This window comes from Pseudopipra pipra, chromosome 3 (assembly GCF_036250125.1).
Source record: "Pseudopipra pipra isolate bDixPip1 chromosome 3, bDixPip1.hap1, whole genome shotgun sequence".
Classification (NCBI taxonomy): domain Eukaryota; kingdom Metazoa; phylum Chordata; class Aves; order Passeriformes; family Pipridae; genus Pseudopipra; species Pseudopipra pipra.
The window spans coordinates 22,493,157-22,513,177 of record NC_087551.1 but is presented as its reverse complement, the minus strand read 5'-3'; the positions used below and the strand labels follow the sequence as shown (position 1 = coordinate 22,513,177).

At 39.5% G+C, this 20,021-nt stretch overlaps 1 protein-coding gene across 3 annotated transcripts in view; it reads left to right on the top strand.

The window, feature by feature from the left end:
• RPS6KC1 (ribosomal protein S6 kinase C1) overlaps positions 1–20,021 on the top strand; it is an 87,970-nt gene that overhangs the window by 18,703 nt on the left and 49,246 nt on the right. For all 3 annotated transcript variants that reach the window (XM_064648257.1, XM_064648253.1, XM_064648256.1), the window contains 4 exons: positions 264–357; positions 3,998–4,057; positions 4,885–5,247; positions 19,715–19,833. In XM_064648257.1, the coding sequence (XP_064504327.1) occupies positions 264–357; positions 3,998–4,057; positions 4,885–5,247; positions 19,715–19,833 (636 nt within the window). The remainder of the gene's footprint in view (positions 1–263; positions 358–3,997; positions 4,058–4,884; positions 5,248–19,714; positions 19,834–20,021) is intronic.

Sequence of the window (20,021 nt, the reverse complement as noted above, 5' to 3'; positions counted from 1 at the left end):
TGTGCAGGCAGACCTGCTGCAGGACTCTGAAGTTGCAGTGGGCTAACGGTTTAGATCAATAGGCAGCCTGTGGGAACCAAACATGACCTAACTAAAAGTCCTTGTTTAATTTTATAGGCTTATATGGTTTATTTAAATGCATTAACTCTAAAGTAACGGAGCATTCACTGGTTAGGAAATTTAATTTTGACTATCACTTCTATATAATGAGAATTTCCATAGAGCACAGCAACTAAATAATTCCTTTCCCTCTTCCTTTTCAGGGTGGAGAGGTGCATGATGGCTCTGAACTGATTGGTCCTGTTGAGCCTCTTTCTGACTCTGTGACTGACAATCTGTCTGACTGCAGCTCTGAAGGTTTGCTTTCTTCTCTCATGTGTCCTTACAGTGTGCTCTGTTTTAAAGCAGCTCGTAAATGACAAATGGCATATTTGTTTATGGAGTGCTGCCGTCCAGTTTATGTTTGCTTGGTATGGCAGATATGTCAGAGCTGGGATTAATGAAAGAGAGCTTGGGATCAGCAGAGCTCTGTCTGCACCTCTGGAAGTTTGCTTCTAAAGATGTACATGCTGGCTTGGATCCCACATGTAGAGTAATTTTAGTGGCACTTCACCTGCACTAAATAATAGTATAGCTGTAAGGAAGGGTCAGTCAGCCCAAATAAATATTGTACTGGGGCTTCTTGCCTGCCTCTGGAGGCTGTGCTAGCTTAAACTTCTCTGTGTACCATGCAATCTTTCAGATATTTATGTGTTCCTGAGGTACACTTGGTCCTTGTGATTTCTAGAAAATTCTTCTCCAATCCTTAGGTTTTCCATTGGAATTGTTTTGCACTCGTGTATAAATACACATTATTATAGAAACACTCGTTATGCTTATATGAGAGGGGATTTTTTCTTAACTATTAAATATCCTCTGGTTTTTCTGGCGTAGAACTTGCATTGATAAAACAATGCTTGAATAATGAAAACTGCTTGTGTTTTCTAACAGTGGTAATAGTGGTTGTTTCCTTTTTCCTTGAGGTTGTATGACTTGCCACTGGGATCTCTCTGTGTCAATAACTTTGTGCTCAGTTGTACAATATATTATATATGAGAAGTGACCTTTGCATTTTATTTTGTAGTATTTTCTATGATGTTTATGGACTAATGTCCTCACGATATTTCATTCTATGAAGGGAAAGGCATAGAGCTGTTTAATTACAGAGGATAGTTATGATAAATACCACTAACTAGTTTTAAAGGGGCATGATTTCTGTGAAATTTAACATTCTGACAATGCACTCACGTTGCACTGTGCCTTATAAAAGAAAAAGTGCTTCTATAAGTGCTTACTGTGAACGTTTCTATTCTTTATTCACAAGGGCATAATTTTTAGAAAAAGAAAATCACTTCCTTTATGTGAGATTAAATACTGAAAAGAAAAAATGCTGTAAAGTAGAAAAATTCTTTGATACCTTTCTGAATCTGCTGTAGTGCTTTTACGGGATACTTGCAACGACCATGAGCACAGGACTTCAAGATGCTGAATGAGACTTTTGTGGAGTTATATTTTCTAAAAACCTATGTGTCGTCCAGCTCATTTCTTCTTATGTTTGAAACCAGATTTTGGAGGGGGGGAGAGGCCGGGGACAGAAGGAAACATCTGTCTTTAAGGCCTCTAGATGGCAGTGGTGGCAGTGGCAATACTCTGCCTTGAGTCTCCTCCCTGCCTCTCCTCAGGGCTTCCTGCCTGCGTCTGATTTTTCCCAGTCTGATTATGGTAGTTAACTGTGACTGGTTCACTGTGCTATGTTTTGTGAGCGTTCAAGGGCCTCCACGTGGGCACTGCTCCTTCAGGCTGTTGTACTGAGAAGTATCAGACCCAGTTCCCAACAGGTGCTGCTGTTTGCTTTTAAGGGTGGGTCATGTTTTCTCTCTTTTATCTGTTCTTTTTCAGACAAAGTTATTTTTGTAGCAGGTGTGCACATTAATGGTAGGAGATGCAAACTGTCAGTAGCAGAAGTGTTTTTGTACCAAAATAAGCAACAATTATCTTGCTTGTAAAAATGTTTTGGCAGTTCATACTTTTACGAAAATCTCCTTTTCAAGAGGCCAGGTTACCCAGGCTTTCCAAAAATTTTTGGAAACTGTGTTTACTCCTAAGATTCCTGGTGAAATTTCATAAGGCAGAGACAAGAACAGAAACTTATGTTCAATTTCAGCCTTATTATACTCATCTGTTATTCCTGAAAAACAAGCGCTTTGTCTTCCTCTCTGAGTACATGGGATGACGTTCAAATGTCCAACTTCCTCTCCATAAGTCTTTCTATACCAATTATCAGATTCTTTAGAGCACTTCATCGGGAAGCTAATTTCTCTTTTTTATTTTTACCCCCCTCCTTTTTTTTACCATGTATACATTATCTTCCCAGAAGTAAGCCTGTGCAGTTCAGACCCTTCTCGCTCCATGAGCTGACTGGAAGCCCCATGACTGTGGTTGTGTTGTGCCAGATCTGGGCTCTAAACCTGACCTTAAGAAAAGTTTATTAGCTCAGGCTCTGTGCCATACTAGCTGTGTTTGGACAGCTTTTGGTCAGGTTGGCTGCAAGAGAAGAGCAAATGTAGTTTTGTGTGGCCTGTAGGGAAGGGAACTTGAGTCTGTGTGAAATTTGCTGTGTGGATGGATGCTAATTCATCTAGTCTGGGTGGCCAGAACAACCTTCCCACAAACCCCAGCTTTTCCATTCATGCTCTCTACTTGCACCCTTTATCCACCAATCAGCTCTGCTTCCACCACTTAATTCCTCTAAGTGTAATTGAATTTGAAGTCCTCCACACCCGAGTTTTGTTGCTGTCCCTAAATTGAGCAGGTGAAGGGGCCCATTATTATTACCCTAGTTAATGTATCCTCTGTCTTCCTCCAACATTTCTGTTGGGAGTTTTCCTTCTTCCTTGCCAGATTTGGGGCTACACAGGCAGTTTTCTTCTCTGCATGGACACTTCACTTTATGTCCCTTCCATGAGAAAATCAGGAGCATTGTCTTCTGTGTGCCTTGTCCCCTCCTCTCAAGTAGTCTTGGGTCACTAAGTATGACTGTCCCTTGCTTTTCAGACAAAGAGTGGCTGGTTGTTTGTTCTCCTTCATGTCTGTTTCCTCTCACTCATATTAAAGATACTGCTGGCTTTTAGAAAAGCAGTATTTCTACAGTGCCTTCTTACTCCTCTTCCATAAATTGTAAATTCCCTATAACTCTACATTTGCAAAATGAACAAGAAAGTGTTAGTTGCCTTCGAGTCAGCTTCTTGCTGCTGCCACATACTTTTTGAATATAAATCAGAACATGTTACCTGGAAATGTGGACAAACTCTTCACTCAATAATACGGGAGAAAACAGACACCAGGTTTTAGCTTAGAATTTACTTTCTCTGTGTGTACAGATAGCTAAATGTCTTGACCTTGTTGCCTGTTTTATTGCCTCAGTGGGCACATGTGCCAAGTGATAAAACAAACTGCTACTTGATATCCAGGTGGGACTGCCAAATTCGTGGGTAGCTCGGTATGTCTCATGCAGGGTACTGTTCTGGAACGACATACTTGATACTGAAGCTGACTTCTTTTTTTTTCTGTGGTGTGTAGATCCCAGCCTTGGAGGCTCTCCTCTTTAAGGTCTCCTTAGCTGTAAATCATCAGGGCAGTGAGAGATAGGGATTATGATCCTACTGCTGTTGAAATTAGGTGAGTTGGTAGGTTTGAATTGCCCCCCACCCAAGCAAACACGCGTGTTTTGTTTTTAAAATTGCAGAAGCAGTGAGAAATGGCAAATCTAATACCACTGTCACAATTTTAATGGTGTGTTACCAAATGGGTATCTCTGATAGCCAGTCAAAAAGCAGGTTCATATTATGTACTTTTACCTGTAGGAGGGTTGTGCTCTTACATTTTGATGGCAAGTGCACGTGTAATCTGCTCTACCAAAGGATGTCAGAAACATTTTTGTCGTTCTTGTTCTTTTCAGTTCGGAAGGATTTAAGTGGGCTTGATGATGTGACACTTACGAGCCAATCGGAATGTGGAGGTGAGATCTAGAAGTTGTTTCTGTTATGTTTGTGGAATTTAAATAGGCATAATTGAAAGTCATAATTGAGTGAATGCTTTTTGTGGATGATAATCCTTATGGAATGAAATGGTGTGTGTGTAAAATATCTTTGTTGCCTTTTATTCCCAAATAACCTTGCAAAATTCCTGTGGTTTAGTTACTGAAGGTCAGCTTGCAGCAAAGATACACTGACTTGTAGCAAATGTAAAATGAAATGTGTTACCTCAGATTTGAGTGAAAGAGGTGTTACCTAATTCCTTTTACCACGTGTCAGCAATGAAAGAAGGCTGTGTGTGTTAGATGGGAGTTAAGAGTACTGCATGATACATAAGCTGACACTAACTGTGTTAATTCAAACTCCTAATTTACTGTTTTTGGATGCTTCCCCTTGCTGATTTAAACAGTATGTTGGGATTTCTTGCAACAGTAATTTGGCTCCTGCTGATTGACTTTTCTAATAGCACTCACACAGAAAGGGTTAGTTTTGTAATTTTCTGAAGCCCAGTGGTGAACTGGCTTTGAAAGTTTAAGTTGGGTGTTAGATGTTGGTCTCTTCATTCTCAGCACTAAATTCAAGACCCCTTGCTCTGCAGAGTTTGTAGTTAATTTTAGAAAGCATGTTTCTATAGGTACTAAAAGCTTTTTAAGACAGAAAGCTGTATTAAACAGGCAGGGAGTTTCTGGGCACGGTCTCAGGAAGCTGCATGAATGAAAAGAAAGCTAAACCTTTGGAAGGGATAAAGAATTTTGAAGGTTCCTAAGGTATATGAGAGATCTAAAGTAATGGATGCCTTTCTGACTTTTAGGCTTCTCCAGTGACAGCGACCTGATCTCCCTGACAGTCGATGTAGATTCTCTTGCTGAGTTAGATGATGGAATGGCATCCAACCAAAGTTCTCCCAGTAGAGCTGTTGGCCTTTGCGTTACTTCTGAGCCCCCAGCACAAAGCACGCTGGCCCCTGAGCAGGAGTGGAGCAAACCCGAAGGAGAGAGGGAAAGCCATAGTTTGTTTACTGGAAGCTTAAAACCCAAGCCGGGCAAACAAGATTACTTGGAGAAAGCAGGCGAGTTAATAAAACTGGCCTTGAAGAAGGAGGAGGAAGAAGATTATGAAACTGCCTTAAGCTTTTATAGAAAGGGGGTTGATCTGCTTCTGGAAGGTGTTCAAGGTATGGATCTTCCCATTATGTTTGTCTTATCTTTGGCTGTGTGTATTTGTTTATGGCATTTCCTTAGTTAACATCAGCTTACTGTGTTGCAAAGAGGTGATATGAAATGCAGAATGATGTGTGCCTGGCTTTCATGTACTTGATAGCTGTGTGCATATAAGAGAGGGAAATCTTTCTCTCTAAGACTGAATAGTAATTTAGGGTCTCATCTTGCAAGTGCCAAATATCTCCTCTTTTAAAATTGCAGCACAACCTTTGACTTGCAGGTAGGTAGCGAAGTGCTTCGCTCCTGCCTCTTTCCTTTTTATTACCTAGGCATTAATTAATATGTGGCACTTGCAGCGCTGTTGAAACATTATTTAATTTACATGGTTAAGTGAGGATTAATTATCCCCATTTTATGCATGGGGAGAGGCAGACTCAGGTTAGCTTCCTAATCACAACAGGATTAGAATTACTCTTCGCTCACAGCATCTTGTTTTTTCCACTGAACTGTTCTCCTTTTCTAACTAAAGGATGCATACAAACTTACATACCTGCATTACTAGAGGAGAACGGGGTTTTTTCTTTATTAAAAGACTGGCACATTAGTATGTGTGCAAAAGCTGTTGTTAACAGACAGATGCAACTACATGCAGGTTTCTGTGTAGTCTCCTTGTAGCTTGTCAGTGAGGGAGCAATTTTTTTCCCTTCCTTCTCTAGTTCTTGAGAATCTGGAGTGATAACCTCATATATTTGCATTTTGTCCAACAATTGCTTAAGACTATAAAGCACAGGAAAATATTTGTTCTTTCCTGGAATGAATTCAGGGTCTGTGTATTGTGCTTCTGTCCCACACAGATCAAATGAGTAAGATTAGAATTGTGGCTTTGTTTGACAGCACACAGCACAGATGCATTATGCTGCTCCCGATCTGAACTTAAATGTTAATGTACCAAAGCACACACAAGCAGAAGCCTTTGCTGCATCTTGGTGTGATGCACAGCAGTGATCCAGGCCTTCTGAACAGTTCTAGGAATGGAAGTTACCTGCTGAGCTGATTTAATGGGTTCTGGCAAAAAATAATTGATAGGTTACTGATGAGAATTAAAGTGTAGGCCAAGATATGTGCATATTTGCTTAAAGTGTCTTACACTTTTTGGCAAATGTAAATCCACCTCTTTCTTTTCAAGTCTCAATGATGTCAGTAGGGTTGCTGCTTTGCTGCTTGTTGTGGCTTTTCAATAGCATCCTGTCTTATCTTGCCTGTGTTGTCAAAATGCTTTTCATTCTTGATGTTGAATGTACTGGCAATCCTTCTGTTGGAGAGCCCAGCTCTTCTTTCTTTGCCAATGTACTTTTTCATAGACCTGTTACGGTCTTCTGAAGGATATCCTGTTTTGTCATAATCAGTTCTGTCTTCCTGCCATGATGCAAGGCTGCCATGATGCAGTTTTGAACCGACACTTCAAATTTCAACTTCAAAAGCTTCTTTATTAAACAGTTTCAAACTGTTAGGGCATGAACCCAAGTCAGGCTATCCTACGTCCCTTTTGGTGTGGTAACTGTTGTGCATACTTGAGTTGTGGCAGTGGTTAAACAGATTGGCTTTGAATCTGTGGTAATCGTTATGGTAATATGTTTACCTTGAAGTTATGAAAGGCTTTTCTTGCCTGTGTTGTAGGTGACTTGCCCAACTGATGCATATCAACATGTTAAACCAGAGTGGGTTGAGCTTCTTACTTGCATTTCCCAGAATTTCCTCCAAGGACTTTTGCTTTTTTGCTGCAGAGTAGCCACTCATCCAGCTTCCTCAGATGACTGTTAACCCTTTTCTCTCACTCACTGGTATCCATGCTTTTCAGGCTAGGAAGAAATTCAGGATGTCTTAGGAAAGTGTGATATTCTGCCCTGTTTTCTTGATGCCACTCAAATAGTACAGGTGTTATTAATAAATATTTAGTGGTATCTGTGCATATATGTAGATGTTCCTGATGGATGAAGAGACATGTAGCCAGCACCTGCAACTTTTCCTTTGCAGTCCCTGACATTCATCTGTAAAGCACAGAAGAGGGAATAATGGCAATAAGTTGCTTTTTAACTGGCATCTTATCCCTTGTGAACATAATTGTGCACAGGCTAGATCCTAGCAGTTAGCTCTTCTTTTTCATTTCTCTGTGTTACCCTTCATGGCTGTGAAGGTGGAAAGCAAATGAATGTTCATCCTCTGCTGGACACTTGCACTAGATTTGGGTAAATTCAGCTCATTTTGTGTCTCATTCTCCTTGGAGCTTCTGCAAGCTGGCAGGCAGACAGTGATGCCCTCTTTATCATGACAGGGCTGATTCAAATGCCTTCCTAAAAATATATGCCTTCTCAGGATCTATGAGGACAGTAAAAAAAAACAACCTCAAAAGACACACAAAACTTTTTAATGTAGCTACTTTGTGAAGGTACTACATTTAGCATTGATATGTGAATATTCACTTTATGTTGCAATAAAAAACGACAAACTCGTAATGTAATCAGTTATTTAAACACCCCTGTTTATGTATTTCATATGGGTAAAAACATGCTCCTTTCAGAGATAAGGATGGTGCAATTATTACACAATGCTTCTGGTCTTCTGCCGTTGATTATTTTCAAGCTATTTTGTCTAAATAAGTATTAGTAACAGCTGAAAGTGAAACAGAGTGTTCATACATACTTAGACCCGTGTAAAGTGTCATTGCTTTTCGGTGTGCAGCCATAGCAGAATGTGTGGCCTGTGGAATGGGCTGCAGGTGGCTTTTTGCATTGAAACCGGTAATACAGATTTTTGCCACGTGGTGGCACCAAGGAAATAGAAATTGACACCGAAGAATTGGAACCGGGGAAATGCAACCAGCCCGCGGAGTGGTGTGGGTGAAGAAACATCACCCATCCTCTGCTTTTGAAACTTTGAGTATGAAACATTGCATTACCTCAGAAGTGTAATACCTCTGTAAGCTGGAGAGGTGTACCCAAAAATTGAGATCCTTTAGGCTTGGTACAAGGTCTACTTACTTCTCAAGGCTGCTTCATCAAAATCATGTTCAAGTAAGTTTCTGACTGCAAGTTTATAGACCTCTGTTGTTTGTTTTGAAGTAGGTGGCTTCTGTAAAGGCAGTTGGAGCACACTTGAACCTGTTATGTTCCTGATGACTTTCCAGCTCTCTGAGCTGATGGCACTAATGCTGGATGAGGCAGGTGTCACATATGCTTACACCAAAGAAATGGCCGTTTTGTCTTTGTTTTCAGCTGTGAGCACATGCTCTCAGAAGCGTGGTGGTGTTAATAATCCTGTGCAAGGTACATATGTATTTTCATTGCTGTGTGCAGAGTTTTGGAGCTTTTGGAAGACAGGTCTGTCAAGGTTGTGTAGGATGGTTAAACAATTCTCCAGGAGCTGAAACACCTAGAATTCAAATTTTCAGCCTTTTTAAGCATACCAAGTATACTAGGTGATAGAAACTTTGGCTCACAATTACAGCTGTTCCTTTGTTTTGTTAGCATGTCAGAGCACTTTGAGGTCAATGCATTGCTTCAGGCCTAGTGATGGAAAAAAATGCACTAATCAATAGCAAGCCACCAACTTCTAGGCTGGAAGTTAACTGTGTTTTATGCAAAGTAGTGCTTTCCCTGACTTTGGTATAGGGCATAGTTTTCATTAGGACAAAAACAGATCATGAGGCTGAAATTGTGGAAAGAATTTTTTGTAATAAAGGAGGGAGTCCTATTTATATAAATTGCTCCTCTTTTTCAACTTCAACTATTCTTCAGTTATATCCATTATGGATCTGTGCAGTCTGAGCTGTGTGAGAAACACAAAATTAATTCTGTTGCTTATTGCTAGGTTTCAATACCTTCAGGCACCTGATGGAGCAACAATGCTGCACAATATGGTCAGTCTAATTCGTGTAGAAAAGTACAGGATCTCTTCCAGGTGGTTTAGAAAGCGAATATGTTCTTTGCTGGTCCATCCATATTGCACATTAACATCCGAAGGGAGATGATCCATTTACTCTCTCAGAGTTTTGGAATGTTTGTTTTCACATGTGTAGCAGCTGTGGCTGGGCAGAACGAATATTTATTTGGTTTAGACAGCATGAACCTTGTTGCATGAAGTATGTGATTCCTCTTGAGTCACAGCAGCCACAAACTGTATTCCAGGTATCTGTGTTTTGTGTTAGGTATCTACAACTTCTAAATAAGCTGCTAGTGCCTTTGAAAGCAGACTGTGAATGTCAGTTTTTCACTGTTCTGTGCTATTTTAATGTTTATCCAGTAAACAGAGCTGGAACAAAAATTACACAAATTACTGGAACCTTGCTAAAATGACTTTGACTTTTAACCCAGAAATGCATATACAATGAAATACTGGGAATACTTTGGACAACTAGATGATATTTTTGGATATACTGAAAACAAACCAACTTGTGTCTAATTACTGGGATTATGATGGGCTATGATTTGAACTTGTGATGGAGCCAGGGATGCAAACAGGAGCATGCTTGACAGAGTGCCAAGAAGACAGTACTTTATGAAAAGGGAAACAGCCATGGCATTCCACCAGCGTGTTTCTGGCTTCCTTTACTTGTTTGTTGAATGACACTTATGAAGACAACTTCTGTTACCACACAGTAGCTATTTTAAATTCTTTTCACTCGTTAAGTTCTCTGAGTAGTGTTTCTCATTGATAGTAATAATCTCTTAGACACTTCTTGAGCTATCCACTAGATGTGCCTGACTGGAGCAACATCTTTAAGGAAAGAACAGACCTGTTTTTTGAGAAGGTGCACTGGGGTGTGAGCTGATGTCTGCAGGGAAACCCTGAACATTGTGCTGGACCTCACAGGGAAAGGTTGGTGACAGGTTGACTGGTAGAACTGTAGTTCTCCTCTGCCTGATCTCAGACCTCTGTGCTCCTGTGGTATATCATCGCTTGCCTTATTTGCTGTTGTAGTTTTATACTTCCACTGAGGCTGGAACCAGTCAAGTTCCTGCCCTGGTTCCTACCTGAGGAGCCTGAAAACCATCTCTGTTTCCTGCTATTGAACTGTGGGGATGCTGTAGGACTATTTGGGTCAGCTTTTTAAGCAACAATACAAAGTGCTCCCTCTCTCCTAGTGCTTCTTGAAATCACAGCTGCTGCTTCAGAAGAAAGGTTTGTGAGAGGACTTGTGTGTTGATAAGCAGCTAGATTAGGAATGGATGTTGGAAATATTGTGGTTGGTGAAAAAAGGAACCATCTTATCCCAGTGTGCTGCCAGTGATGCTGAAACACATATTATTATGGGCTATGAGCTGTCCATAACTGTGTTGTCTTCCAAGCCCATTGCAGACCATACAGAGCTTTAGACAAGGTTAGTCTTGTAGAATCCATTACTGACCCTGAGATAAGCTCAATTGGTTGAAGCATGGTGCTAATAACACCAAGGTTGTGGGTTTGATCCCCATATGGGCCATTCACTTTAGAGTTTGACTCGATTTGGTTACTGTATATATGCAGCCAGTCTTAAGACAAAGTTCCACTTCAATTGCAAGACCTCTCTGCACCAAGAGGCTGATAAAGGTCTGAGGTTAAATACCTGCTGCACAGCTTAGAACCTTGCAATAAACGTAAAGGTGAACTGTAGCAATACCTATAAGCCAACATGTAGGGTCTGATGCAGAGATGACTCTGAATGGGGTTGCTTAGCATGTGGCTGTTAAAGAATTAATTAATATGTGACCACATGAGCCTTAGAAATCTGTTTTCTTCTGTCTTCTGGGGCACACAACTAGCTGCATTGGCTTGGTATTCATCTGACCTTTCCAAAATTTCTGAATCTGTCCTCATAGCAGTACCTTGCCAGGTTGCTGCTTATTCCTGGCCTCTTTGACAGACATCTCTTCCTGCCTGCACAGCCTTTTATCTCAGCTGTTGTTAGCCAGCACTTAGCTGCAAAGTGCATTAATCTTTTTTTGACTGTTGCTGTGTGGAGTTTCTACCTCCCATCAGAAGACCTAGTAGGGTTGACACACTTCTTCCAGCACATAGTGGAGACAGAACAGACTGATCTGGGTTACAGAGCCGCTTCTGTCCTCAGGTGAGGAAATTGAAGTCCCTGGCTGCAGAATTAAATGCCTCAGACAGTGTAGGTGAATTAAGGCAAATTACTAGCTGGAATAGAAAAATTGCATAGGTATGTTTAAGGGCATGATGCTGTATGATAATCAGTGCTCTGATTCCTCCCCCCAAACAGTTCTTGTATATACAGCTTCTCTCTTTCCACGTCCTCCTTTTCTCTTTTCCTGTCCTCTTTCTCTCTTTACTCTTCCAGTATCTTAAAATAGCCCCTCTAGCTTCAGAGCTGCATTGAAGAACTAGTATAGGTTTGATCTCTACAAGGCCTGCCGCTGGCTCTTCTGTTTTAGAGATTTTTGTGATTGCTCAGGGAAAGATACCATTTCCCATAGTAGTATATAAAAGTACATATGAATTGTATTTAATACATAAGTATGAGAACTATTAGACTGTCAGGATTTACGAATCTCATAATTGGTTTTTCATCTGCCTTTTTCTTTTTTCCCCCCCTGCAATACTTTATGCTTCAAACTGTTCTTACTTGTAGGTATCTCTGTGCCTGGGTTCGCTCCGCTCTGAAGCAAGGAATGTTTGTGGCTGTAATTCATATTTGAACTTGTCCTTTTAGTTAAGAAGGAAGAGTGCAGAGAACTTGGAAACTTCTCTTCTGTGGTGGTGGCCTGAGCAACTTCTTTCCTTGCTCTGTCAGTGCTTTCCTCCTGTTCCTGTGGGTGCTTGCGCTGAAGGACCTGCTGATACTGTCACCATAGTGTTTTTTCATCTGTTCTAGAATGCCATGGCTTGTCCCTCTGTCTTGCAATGCTCACAGGGTTTTTTTTTCCTTCTTACATAGTTCAACAGAAAAATGTTCAAGGATATTTCTCGTATTAAGTCTTACTTTGGTGAAACACCTTGCTGTTGAAGACTTCTAGTTTTATTAGATAGGTGGGAAGTTAAGCTTTGCCTCCCTGAAATAATGTGTGCTGGGTGACTGTTCATTTTATTTTTTTTCCAGTTAGTCACACAAGCACATGAAAAGCTGCCACCACCTTGTGGATTTAACATGGGGGTTTCTCTATAAGCAGATGTTTGTTGGTTAGCATTTCTGGAAAATTACAATTCTTATTATCTGGAGTGTTACTGACTCCTGCTTTATTGGCCACTCAAACACATTTCACCCACACCATTCTTCTATGTAGTCTTAACTTTGGCATAAATGCCAACTTTTTTTTTTTTTCCCCAGAGAAATATTTACCTAGTAATGTTTACCTAGACATTTACATGACAGGTATGTAACCACAGGTTTTCTACAAGATGCAGAACTTGTAACTTCATAGGAAATGTAGATCTGTAAGTGTCTTAAACAACCTGCAGTGAAGACGATGTATATAAGATATAGACATAATAGTTATGAGCACACTGGAAAGCTGGAAGAAGAATTTGTAGGTGCTCTCTCACTGTCACAAATTTGTGCTTCAGCATGAAAGGTTTAACTTTTAAGTGGCTTTTCTTTTTGGTTGATAGAGTACGGTACTGTTCTGAATCTTCAAAAAATAAGAAAATGGTTCTGATAAGTGTGTTGCATTTTAATAAATTTTGACTCTCTCAAAATGTTAAGAAAAAAAAAAGAGGAAAAAAGATCACCTCGAGCTGTTTTACTGTAATGAGTTTAACCTTTGTCTTGTTTTTTAATATTTACAGGATTTTTTTCAGCTGCAGAATTTGACCACCACCTCAAAGGAACTCATTGTTAATATAATATATAGCATACTAGAGGCGATGAGCTAGTGGGCTTATTTGACAATTCCAAACTCCCACCTACTGCTAAAATCTATAGCTCTTCCCTTGATGCTGCAGTGTCCATCTACCTCAGCACCTGCCACATTTCACTTAAGTAATTGTTTGAAAATTAAAGGTTACCCACTCTCCTGTGAAAGTTGGTGGAGACTCGTTCCAAAATCAGCAGCTCTTCCCCTTCCTGAAATAAATTTTGGGGTTATAAAGCTGTGTCCAAAGTCATCACAAACCTGTGCTGGATTATGAGTCGCATTGTCATTTATGGTGTGCCTGAGCTTTTGTTTGGCTATTATGGACAAAGGAGTCTGCTTCACATGATGTAAGAAGTGTTTGCCCTAAGAAGAACAGAGGTCCTCTTGAACCAATTAGGCAAAAATAACAGCTGGGCTACCCACTAATAAGGAAGGTGCTGCTAAACCTCTTTTCATTGTGAGAAGAAATAAATCTTTTAAGGCTTACTCCCTTGCATTTTTATAGAGAGCAATTCTTTGAAAAATTCAGCAATCCAGCTGGGTGATATGTGCAGGAAGACTGTGAAGAAGATAAAGAAACTTTTAAAAATAAAAAATGGTATTATAGCTGTTAGATTTGGCAATTATAAATGTTTCATTGAAGATTTCAGTATTTAGAGAAAGTTTTACTGTTTAAATTGTTAAGAACATGGAGTTTGGGGTTAGCACAACAGGCAGTCTCCCACAAGTTCCTTGTAGCTTGTTCTGCAAGAGGACATTCCTTCCTGGAGCAAATCTCTTCTGATATCTTCTTTAAATAAAGGCAGCCCACATATATTTTTAGTAAGTCTGAGAGAAAAGCAGGAAGAGGAGGTTACAGAGGATTGGGACAGGTAATGCTAACTTTTTAGCCTTACCTTTTCTGTGAAAATAACCCCATCCTGGCCAAACAACTAGTTAGGTAGGGAGACCACCTATGTTGCCCTGACAGATTGACTCTTCCTGAGAGAATCTCTAACGCCTCAAGGGGGATGATGTGGAAGTGGTCAGGCACAAAGAAAGGAAGGAGTATCTAGAATTCTTGTGTGGGTACTACATACTGTGATTTACTGTATATTACTGTGATTTACTGAGGTTGTTTTTTTTTTATATGGTAGTGGCAAGTGGCAACTCGAGCAATCTGTGCTACTGTCCTGTAAGAGGCATATCTTCTCCAGGACTTTATCCTGGATCTGTGGAGGAGATTAGCTTTGGAGCAGAGGAAGTTTGACAGCCCTTCTATGTGTCTGAGATGTGTTCTGTTAGTACCCCAGATTATTTTGGGGAAAAGGGCAGTTTTTTTCCATGGTCTTTACTGCCCAGGTGTTGTTTATTTGGTTTTCTGTTTGTTTATTGGATATGGCCCCCTTTCAATAGCTTTTTGATATTAATATCTGAATGTAAGTAATTTTCCTACGTGATAGAATTGCAGAAGGTTTGATGCATGAATAAACAGTTAACTGAGCTGAACACTTTGACATTGAGTTAATTAATCTCTCAAAGGTGTGTCCTCTTCTGATGGGCTCTGAGATGTGAGTAAAGACTTTTTGAGCAGAAAACAAACAAAAGTACATGCTACTGGTCTGTACATTGTGGAAATGCTGCTGCTTTGTCTTTTTTCATTCAAGTCAGTGGACTATGGGCAAACGAGCAGGCAAGTCACAGATGAACTCAATGGCACAATTATTCTGATATTTGTGGTTTTCCTCTATTCAACCCTCAAAATAATTTGAATGTTGTTAGGAACGTCTGTCTTTGTAAATATATCGTGGCTGAGCCATCCTTAGAAATAAAAATTGAAGAAAAATTTTAAATTATTGGCTGCTGTCCTAATTTCCTGGCTACTGTTACTTTGGTCAGTGGGTGGCCTGGTCAGCCTTTCCAAAGCCAATTTTCATTTTAAGATATTTTTATTTCTTTGAAATAGGCCAAGCCTTTGGAAAATGAGGGAGCAGCCTGCTTGTGCTTTTGTGGATGAAGGCTTATATGTGCAACAAAGTAGCTGTAGAGTTTTTATATTCTGTTTGCAGTAATAGTAAACAGAGCATCTAAAATAACCACTTGCACATTGCAACAAACACATCATCATTTGCTTAAAAAGAGTTATAATTACAGTTGACGAAGCATGGACACCATAAAAAATGCATTAGTTTGGCTTGACACATTAATTACCTGTTTTTGCAGATGTTTTTATATATTGTTGTGTGAACAGTTTACAAAATAATTACAGGAAAGTCATATGGAAAATAAACTAAGTGGGTGGTTTCTCGCCTTAATATTTTCATTCATGTGAATCTGTGTGAGGCACAGCTGCTCCATAGCAAATGCAGAGGGAGAGAGAGAGACGGGGAATCTTGAGGGGGTTTTTATTCTGAGGTCTCTATGATCAGCCTTGCTGCACTTTTATATCTTGCTTTAGCAGTGTAGTTTTTAAATGTGTAAAATGACATTGCTGATTTAATCCCAGTGATCAGGAGAGGGGAGAAGCTTTGATCCTGATCAGATGAAACATAAATCTTCTAGTATCTAGGAAAATAAATGAAAAATCAATATTATTTTAAGCAGGATGATCTTTTATGAGCAGTTGTAAAGATTCATCAAAGGCTTTGACACAGTTTAAACATTTCCTGTTTGCTGCCATTTAAAGAAAAATGCCTTTCAAGTTTAAATTGTAATTAGAGAGATACCTCTTTAGATTATTGTGGGCTAACCACAGAATGGAAATAGGAGCTCAGTATGCTCAAGCAATTTTTAAATCAGAAGTTCCTAACTAGGAATAAATTATTATTCCTAATTTATTATAAAATAAAATAGATTCTTTTGAGAATATACATTTTGCATAACTAAAAACACTATTCCATGGCAAAATGTAACATTGTATTTTAAAAAAATAATGCATAAAGTCTGAATCACAGCTTTAACATCTGTCAAATATAAGGATTTGTTCTAGTACTTTGTTTTAGTGATTTATTTGGTTTTAAGTGAAGAGTTCTATGACCTCAAATTTGACATAAATGCTAAAGATTATTTTGAGTTTAATGGGGTCTTTATTGTTACTCCCTGTGTTTGAGGCTTTTAAAGTAGCGTTTATTTGTTTATTAAATTAATATCCTGTATTTATTTGCAGATTTTTGTGGGATATTGGCTGTTTAAATGGAAATTTGTATAGGAATGTAGTCTTTTTCATTTTCTTGGTTAAATTAATGCAAAGAATAAAAAGCCAAAATCCTATTTCCATAAATCCAATTCTTAAACACTCACCTGTTAAAGTATTCAGAGACTGAACTGTTAATGATCTTATTCACAAATAAGATGCAAGAACTTGATGAATAAATCTTGTTTAGTGGATCCACACCCTTTTTATGGCTAAAGATTTTAATGAGGCAACAGTTTGCAAATGTTATTTAACAAATTACTCAGGAAGGAAAAGTAGAAGGAAAACTGAAATTAATGTCTTGTGAAAGTAGGGAGAACAAAGACAGCTCTAAGGGGACATCCTAGCCTGTTTGCGTTAATTACTGTAAAATTACTGAAGCATCGAAAAAAGGCAATAAACATCCAAAGTAAATACACATAACTAACAATTAAGCAGTAAGCTTGACTTTTATGATAGCCTTAGACACTAACCTAGCAGTTTTCTACCAGTCTGCTTGAAGGAAACACTGGCCGAAGAGTTTATTGTTGCTGTGCAGATGTCTTGTTTTCCCTGAGCGACTGCCACTTTGTGTGTCAGAGAGAACGTGGGTGCTCACCAGTGGATCGGCACAAGAAAGTTTTATGGTGGATTAACATTATGTGCAGAGATGAAAGTAAGAACGTTAGTCACGTTTTAAGGAATTGCAACACACACTTATAAAAAAATACTGTGTATCTATTCTCTTCTGATAAAGACAAATTCAAGTTCAAACAGTTGAGTGATGTTTTTTTTTTTTTTTTTTTTGTTTTTGTTTTTGTTTTTTTGTTTTTTTAAATCCTGGATGGGAACAAGACTGGCAGTCTCATGTAGTGGAATCTAGGTACAAAGTGCCCTCTGTCTTTAGAAAGAGAGAAATTACTGAGAAATCGATACATATCCGTAATATTGAATGCTAAAGTGCACTGAATTTCTGACTGTCCTGCTTCTTCCCAAACCAAGTGTACACAAAGGTTTTTGCAGAGCAGGGCTCTGAGTCTCTATCCAAGGAGGTGACAGCACTTTTTCCTCCTGCTGTGAGGTGGATAGTAAGATTTACAATAGATCACTTACCACAGGATTTGGAATAGATCCGAAGTCTCTTCTGCTTATTCTTGATGGAGTCTGTGTGATAGTTCCGTGTGTTCGGGTAGTCTCTAGTCAAGTGGGAATCTCTATTTTATAATGAGTTCAGAATGAGTAGTGGCATGTCATGGCAACATAAAGTGAAAAAGTGCCTGTGACGTCTTCACACTCTAAGATTTGTTTAAAGCAAAAGCAATGATTCATTTTCTCTTGTTTGGGGCAGGGGAAAAACTGCAGCTCTGATAGCTTACAAGAGAGGAACTTTCCATGAAATTTCTGAAGAGATATTGTACTTAATTTTTGATTGTTCTCTGCCATCTAGAAAGTGTTTTGGGAAAACTGAACAGACAACCTGCCTATTTAACCCATCCAGGGTTCAAGCTAGCCAGCTATGGTTGACTGAAGGATCAGAGCGAGTCCTCCTGCCCTGAGCTGCTGGACATACATGGCTGCAGCTCATCTCTTCTTCAGGTCCTGCCAGCTGTAAAGCTGAGTGCAAGTTGCTGAGGGGCTTGCATGTGTGCACACATGCTCTGTATGGACATGGTTCACCACAGATGGATTGGCACAGGCAGAAGGATATGGCCTCTACAGGGACCTGCATAACCACTGGCAGCGTGAACAACCCAATGTCTTTTGAACTATTGCTGGTCAGGGAAAGACTTGCTGTTCAGCTCTCTCTGGTAACTCTCCCCAAGGTCCATGGTCCAGCTCTCAAGACACTCTGTCTGACTGGCCTGCTTATCGGTCTTGAAGTTTGTTGGCGTATCTTATGCACAGAGAATAAGGAGTACAGTAATGGAGAGAATAGTGAGAAACAGTTTTCTAAGAAGGTGAGACAGGCGCTGCTCAGATACAGGGTTCAGTCAGACTAGCGTATTGACCAGCAGCCTGCTTATTCACAATTTACCCATGAAATTTCCACCTCTTTTCTCATGCTTGTGCCTCACATCCACCTTGACCCTCCCTTCAATCATGCTCTTAAAAATTTCACAATATCTTACACACTGCCACAATTGCCCCCTGAAAACCTCCCGCAGTAAGTTTTGAATGCAAGCTTTTACACAGTAAGTTCTCCCTTGGAAATTCCATAATAAACTTACTCTTTTTTATGAGACTCATTCTTGATAACCCACAATAATCCTATTTTTTTCGTTATCAATTACCAAGTTGCTGGTTAAACTCCTTCAAGGTTACACTCATGTTCCTTTCATGGCCCGTTGATCAGTGTCTTGAGAGTTTCAGCCTTCCTTATTGACTGTTATCTGCTGTTGGTTAGGATTTGTGTGTTTAATTTATTACCTCTCCTGTTTCTTGCCTTGTCTTTCATGTTGAGTAGCTGTTAGGCAGATAATCTTGCAGTTCCTTGCCCTGTTGGAGCATCAGTTTGAGGGGTGCTGGCTTGCACCTGGCAGTGCAGAGCACGCTGCAGTCCAGGCTGTGCTTCTGCAAGTCTTGGATGGCCTTCGTTAGGGCTGGAAGAGACTGCCAGGACTGTATGAAGTCTCTGCCTCTGGGACAGTTGTCTCTAGCTTATTTTCAGCATAGTAATCTCAGTTCTCTGTTGTAACAATTGCGTCTCACAGTCTTTTTATCTGTGCCTGGCAGTTGACTGGTTGGGCGTTGTCATCACAAATTGAGTCAGTTATAACACTATACTACTCATGATGAGAATGCCTAAATATAAACTGTAAGTTTTAGAGTGAATACAGAATTTGTGGGGTATCATGGGATTCTCACCTCTTGTAAGAGTCTGGGTAGATTAGAAATAACACAGTGGTGGTTCAACCATCTGGAAAGTGAAGTAATTGGCGCAAGTGCTTATTCCTTTCTTCCCATGTTACCCTAAGTCAAGAGGCAAGGAATGGCTAGCACTGGAAAGCTGTGAGCAAGAGTTCTTGGGGTCTCTCATGTTGCCTTCTGGTTTTTAATATCATTTCTAGACTTAATTTCTACTTAGGAAAGTCCATACTGGAAACCTGAGGAAAAAATAACTTTATTGTTTTGTTGTAAATGTCTCTTCTGTCTTTCCTAATTGATTCTGCTTTTTTAATATGACATTTGGATCAGTGGTTTGTTTTAGTTCTTACTCATGTTACCATAGGAACATATACCAAATCTCAGAAATATTAGGTAAGGCTTTTTATTTACCTTAGTCTATGGCAAGGCTTAAATTGTTATTTTTGTAGAACTCTGAGATCACAGAACTGGATTTTTAGAAGATGTATGTCTGTAGGTTTCATTACGGATAAGCCAAAGGAAATCAAAAAGGTAGAATCAAAGAAGTCATGTGCTTTGATTACTTAGTACCTCTCTCTTTGTAGAAAACATAACTTTTTTTTTTTCTCTATTGAGGTGAATCAAGTCCAACCCGTCGAGAAGCAGTGAAAAGGAAGACTGCAGAATACCTTATGCGCGCTGAAAAAATTTCCAGTCTCTACCATAAGTCCTCCGAAGATGCATCTGTTTCTATGGTAGGCTTTAATTTATTTTTTCAAACCAGAATTTGGTATAATTAAGTTGTCTTGTCTTTTAGCAAAGTGTATTCAAGCTTAAGGTTTAAAAACTAGCTAGAATTTCTCTTTTGGGAGGCCTGAGGAGTATTTTGATGTTACACTTTTGATAAGTTGCCATTCTTTTCTGATTCTTGTTGGTGTTTCAT